The sequence below is a fragment of the Bombus pascuorum genome, chromosome 10, assembly GCF_905332965.1.
Source record: "Bombus pascuorum chromosome 10, iyBomPasc1.1, whole genome shotgun sequence".
NCBI lineage: Eukaryota > Metazoa > Arthropoda > Insecta > Hymenoptera > Apidae > Bombus > Bombus pascuorum.
In genome coordinates, this window is record NC_083497.1 from 10,634,798 (window position 1) to 10,641,241 (window position 6,444).

At 31.8% G+C, this 6,444-nt stretch overlaps 1 protein-coding gene across 4 annotated transcripts; it reads right to left on the reverse strand.

Annotated features, from left to right (window-relative positions):
• Window positions 1-10: 10 nt before the first annotated feature.
• Window positions 11-6,036, reverse strand: LOC132911466 (UPF0430 protein CG31712). 4 transcript variants are annotated; one of them, XM_060968111.1, is made up of 6 exons: window positions 5,621-6,036; window positions 5,199-5,255; window positions 4,794-4,841; window positions 4,229-4,454; window positions 1,357-1,440; window positions 11-1,292 (listed from the first exon to the last, which is right to left on the reverse strand). In XM_060968111.1, the coding sequence occupies exons 1-6, from the start codon at window positions 5,761-5,763 to the stop codon at window positions 1,128-1,130; spliced, it is 723 nt and encodes a 240-aa protein (XP_060824094.1). In that variant the 5' UTR covers window positions 5,764-6,036; the 3' UTR covers window positions 11-1,127. The 4 variants fall into 4 exon arrangements, with proteins under 4 accessions (XP_060824094.1, XP_060824092.1, XP_060824096.1 ...); XM_060968109.1 differs by having other exon boundaries at window positions 5,199-5,342; window positions 5,621-6,034; XM_060968113.1 differs by lacking the exon at window positions 4,794-4,841 and having other exon boundaries at window positions 5,621-6,035.
• Window positions 6,037-6,444: the final 408 nt, after the last annotated feature.

Genomic DNA, 6,444 nt, shown 5'->3' on the forward strand with positions numbered 1-6,444 from the left:
CACAATTGAATAAGATTTAATAAAAACTTTTATTTTACAAGTAACAATGTTTTTAGGTATACAATCCTATATGAACAGATCTTTTTTCGTTATATCAATACATGTCTATACACAAATGCGCACAAGATATACTGGTCCAAGTCCAAGATATACACTGTTGCATTCATATGTTTTTATACGTACAAAATGATCCATTCAACATTGCATTTGTCTTTTCTTGTTCCTTATTTTAATTTTGATTAGAAAGAACGTGTTTATGTCAGTTTTTCTTTATTTTTCGTTGACAAAACTAATTCTATATTATGTTCTAAACGTATGCATACTTAATTACGATTCTCGATTTAATATACCAGAGAAACTATCTTTTCTGTTATTTCCCCGAAATAGCTTTGTGTATTATGTGTTACAAATGCACAATAGTTATCTATTTACGTAGAAAATTCTTTTATGCACTTGCATTTAGTTACAAAATCTATTTGGTCGTACTCATAATGTGACCATCTGAAAATTTTCAATTGTTATCGAGTTTAAAAACGCGAACGTTATAAATACGATTCTCGTTTCTTTAATATATTTAACTGAAATAAAATTATTCTTTGTAGAGTACAATTACGAAGAAACAACTATATATGAACTGCATTTGCAATTTGTAGAACACACCTAACTAGGCTAGACTACACCTTCGTCAAACAGACCGAGCATATCTGTACAGAATGTATACCGTTATAGTGTAGAAAAATTTACGACAAATACGTGGATGAATACAAATTCTGCCTCTATTATATCCCCGCCATAAAAAGAAATCCTTCGTCTGTATTGACATCGGTGTAATCTCAAACAGGTAAAATCCCACCTGCATCGGGCTTCGAAATCTGGCAAGTATAGAATTAATTATTCAATTCTGATGTACGTATTATCATCATAATTAAATAAAAAAATTCAACGTCGCTTGATTTCGATAATTTTCGCAAATACATTCGGAGCGAACTTTGGATCTTGTTGCTGCATTATATATATGTACATATGTATGCGCAGCTTATGACGAATGTTCTTACGGAACATGAATAATTCCATAATCGACAAGATGTATAAATATCACATGTAAAACTGCACGAAATGAGACAGACTCACGTAACTGGCTTTAGCGTAAAGGACAATTTAGGCCTCGAGTTGTTCTTCCCGAGGATTTTCTTCTGTTCCTCTTTAACACGCTTTTCATGTTCTTTCCTCATTCTTTGTCTTTCTTCTTCCATTAAACGTTGCTGTTCGACCATAGCCAATCTTTCCTCAGCCTATCAACGGGTACGTTCGTTTAAAATATCGGTCTACGAACGACCTAAACCACCAAAAACTTACCAGTTTCTTCTGTGCTTCTTCTATTTTTCTGTTGTTCTCCTCCATGATCCTCTCTAGTTCCTCACGCTTCTTCCGCTCTTCCTCCTACAACGACAATGGAATCTATTTACACGAAGCAATGATGGTGTTGTTCACCAGCTGTTGTTACACCATTCATATCCAAAAATCATAGTGCCGCTATGCCAACAGCCTAGTGTTATACATCCTAAGAACCATTGTTTTTTATATGGGAAAAATAGTCGGGAATATGTATGAAATTTCGAGGTCAGGTTTTGAAGAATTAGGATGGCTTCTTGAGACAAAAGTAACGGAGGATGTATATAAACCCAGTTCCTTCGTTTGGATGAAATGAACTCCTCTTAGTTCCCAGTGAATGCTGTTTATTGACAGATTCCCCAGGTGGAAATACGACGACTTAGGATGCCACTTGAAAGTGAAAAAACGTGAATTATGATTCTGTATCAATTCACTGTGCATGCAAAAGAACGTACAGAAAATTGCAACTCTCCTTGCTTAAACGCGACATGTCGAGTAACTTTGTTAAGTGCAGGATAAAATCTAAATGCAGTAGGTGTAAGAATATTTTATTAAGAAGACGAACAAAAAAAAGTTTGAAAAAAAAAAAAAAATAAAGAAAATTTCACAAAGAATAGTGATTATTGTTCATGTATCTTCGATAATGATTGATGTGCATTTGAAAAAAAAAGAGATGGAAAACGTATTAAAAAAAATATTTACGAACGAGTGGTGCCATCCGCCCCGACCTGTCGAAGAATGCGTTGTGTCCCAGGTACTAATATATAGCAAATCTAAAATAATCCCTAATATTGTCTTTCCGATATATAGTGTTTAAACAAAGAATGATAATAATAATATCGGTATAAAATGAATTATGAATATATAAATTGGATAATACCTGAATGAAGCTCACGCCAGCACGTAGGGGATGCCTTCTTCATCGACAATCACTCAGCAGTGAGTAAAAAACCGGCATCTTCTGTTGGTAGTCAGTAAGGAAGGTGACCTATATATTGCTAGGTCGTGCTTTGTTGCTATGGGATTCTAATTCTGCCCTTTAAGGTCTACCTCTCCCTTTCTAATTAAATTTCTCCCAAACTTGTTCACATATTCAGTGCAAACTCAATGTGCAAAGCAATAAGGATAAAAGTATGGTCAACTTGTAATCAGGGTCGCTGTCCATTTGACCGGAACGTGCTGATTTTCCGGGGGTGAAAATAACCAATTGTGCATATACATAAAAAACATAGTAGAAGAAAACTCCTACTCGTATTTAAAGGAAAATGAAGATTCGTATTTAAAGAAATATAAGTACTTAAAAACGAGCATGTAAATATTATTTTATTTAAGTACTTAAAATCATTGCCAATTAGATCAAATAACAGGACCCCGTCTTGTAATTCATAGAATATTGGTTATACTAAATTAAAGCTGTTAGAAGAGCTTAGAATAGCAAAGTTACGGAATAGAATAAATGTTTCTTTTTATTATCATTAAAATCTATTAGCAATTCTATCATTTATTTCCATTATAATATGCAAACCTCCTCAAAAAAGCATTTTATCAAGAATGGTAAAAAACTAGGTATACTAATTTCAATTTTCAGATATAGAAGTAATCATACAATATTATTCATCTTATGTTTTAAAAAGATTCTATGATTATTAAAAGAAAAAATAGAATATTCTCGTACGTGAGAAAAGATATCTATTAAAAAGGATGAGATCTAATTCTCAATTTTTATTTCTATAAATGTAAGAATATCATTGTTGTACCGCCAAAATAAAGTTAAAAACAATTATGCAATTATATTCTTAAAGATAAAATTTGATGAGATTTTTCATAAAAAAGTTTGAACAACTTTTTAAATCTACTGTTTCACTGACAGCAAAAACTGTTCAGGGAAAAATATCACTTTCCTATAGTTTCATAGAAAAATAACTTTATTTCAAACTTACGATTCTTTTTTTCTGCTTAGTAAGTTACAAAGTTTGGGATCACTAACTTTAAGTAATTGGATGCTTCTTTCTCTACTCTTTAAGAGATTAAACGATGCGATTATGTGGACATTCAGACACGCGGATATAAACTAGATCAATAAGTAATTAGGTCTGCTAGATTGTCAGGTACAACGATTGTAAAAGTAGCGAGAAAAACGCATCTAGGGCATTCGAACGCAACTTCTTCAATAGTAGATACGACTGGCAATCGAAATATTGTGTGATGAAAGGTATTAATGTTGTACAAATATATAAATATATACATGGTAGAAATACAATATTCTGTTCATAAATATTCGATACATGCGCCTATAATAGCAAAATTCTTTCCACAAAAGAAAGTATACATTCCCAACAACGCGACCTCAGTGGATGTTGGGAAGTCGAAGCAATGTGGCTTTTTAATAATAATTTTTCTCATAGTTATCAACCACAATGCTTCAAGCCCAAACGCTGTGATCGCGAAATAGAGGCATAATATAGCGCTACAATCACACATGTTAGTTTTATGATAGATATGTTCAATTAGTAATATTTATATAATTTTTGGAATGTCCAATTAGAATTTTCTAATTCTTTTTTACGTCAATACGCGCAAACATATAGTATCCTAACCTCTCTTTATAGTTTTCAAAAACATTTAAATTAAATTGCATCTTACCAGTCAAGCTATTAAATTATAAAATACATTTCCTCTATTATATATTTAATTCATATTATAGTCCTGCATTACCAAAATATATCATCTATTTATGTATAAAAATAATGCAAGGATAGAGCACCAGACTTATTTCCTATTGATCGAAACAGCGCTTGGGCTAACACTGGCCAATGTTTCTCTGGATTGGTCTTACCTCTCTTCGTTTTTCCTCCTCACGAAGCTTTGCTTGTCTCCATTCCATTTCCTCCATCATTTGACGTTCCATAGCCCTTTTAGCTTCTTCTACTCTCCTTTGTACTTCAGCTTCTATTTCCTCCTTACGCTTTTCTAGCTCTTCCTCCACCCTCTTCTGCACTAGTTCTTCTATTCGCTTTGCAGCTTCTTCTTCAACCATTTTTTGTTCAACTTCACGCTGCCTTCTGTAAGCACAGAAATATTTTGTTGTTCTAATGCTACATGAGTAGCACACACTTTCCAAATATGTTTACTTCTTTGCCAAATTTAATTTAACAATCTATAAATATAACCGTATAAAATGTATTTATTTGATTTAATCAAATACAATGCACTTTAGTTAATAAAGCATAAAAATATATTTAAAATACTAGTACATAATATTGTATGTGTAAATTGTGTGTATGTATGTTCATATTTATGAAATTCTAAAATATATAATATCTATTGAAATATCAGAGACTTATGTATGTACATATATGACATAATTGACCCACCACCATGAGATAGTTATACAATCTTACCCAACTGCACTTGCGGTGAAGATTTTGTTCGATAATTCTTTCTTTTTCCTGACAACATAATTATAAATAAAAAAAACGTATACCAATAAAATCAAAATATATAAAAAAAATTCTTTTTTATTAATTAAGAATTAAGTAAAAGCATTAAAATTTTTTTATATTTTATCTATTATACAAAGACTAAAAAATATAGAAAAAAATGGAATATAATCCTTAGGTATAAGTACCTTAACATCAAGTGCATATGGAAATAATAAAATAATCTAATATGTTATCCTTTATAATATCATAATATTTTGTTTAAAACAAAAATATTACAGATAACTATTGTTAGTCAAGGCATATTTATTAAGTAGAAGCAAGTAAATCAAACAAAATAATAATCAATCTATAATAGTTAATTACCTTTGACGTTCCATTTCTGCCAGCCTCTCTACCTCATCCATTTTGCGATCCCTGTCTCTGTATGAACGTTTCTTATGACTGACAATGTGTACATCTTCTGAAGCATCTGAGCCTGAACTAGAGGATGCAGAATGGGATCGTTTCCTGTGTGCATAAATAAATGCGTTCAAATTTTATAAAAACAGCAAGATAAATGGGCTTGAAACCCTTCTACTATATTGCAACATTTATTAATAGAATGTTGGTAACAACGTATTAAGATATATACAACGATAGAAGACATAAATCTTTAATCAGACGTAACATGTATTCGAGCCAAAGATTTCTTCTATCGAATGTGTGTATAACAAAATGGCGGAAAACTCAATAGAACGAAACGATTCCAATATGCATATATTCGATAACAAAGTAAAATATATTACCTTGATTTAGAACTACGTTCTTTCGGCTTGTCGGCGTACTTGTTGTTCGAGTGCTTCTCACGTGATTTTGAGCGTTTTCTCGAATGCTTACTTTTATGACGCCGTCTACTAGGAGATTTTGTCCTGGATCTAGAGCGGCCCATTTCAATAAGTTTTACTGTCTTTTCCGAATAATTATTTAAAAAACTATAAATATACTAATCACTAAGAATGTAGCTAGACATGAAAATAACCGAACACTACGCGAATACCGCAACAGAATAACAAATCAATCACTGCTAGCATGTACACCGCACGACTCACTTATACCGAAGCTCTGGTCGCCACGATTAACTTAGTTTTCAAGATGGAGTATAATATCGAAATAGATGCGCCTTCTTTTCGAGGAGCTCAAGACGAAATTTCAGACGTAAATCATAAAGTGAGCAATAGATAGTCAACTTAGTCTAGTGAGAATAGATAGTCCAGAAAACGAGAAAAGCGACTGAACATAATAGCTTTAACAAAATTATATTTGAGTGTTATATGGGTGCACGCACGAGAAAGACTATTTAATAAAAAAAATTGGTCCCCTTTATTTCTTACTCACAGCATTACGAACGAATGATCGAACTATCTCTGTATCCGTTTTTCAATTTTCGTTTTCAGCTTCTCCTCAAGTAGGCGCAATCTATCGGTATAACTACAATATAACTTTACGAAGTACATATAATCTCCGTCACAGATTTCTTCCAACTTTTAAGTAATATGTATTATATTAAAATTTATTAAAATTTATATTAAATATAATATATTAAAATTTTAAGTAATGTCTAAGTATAACT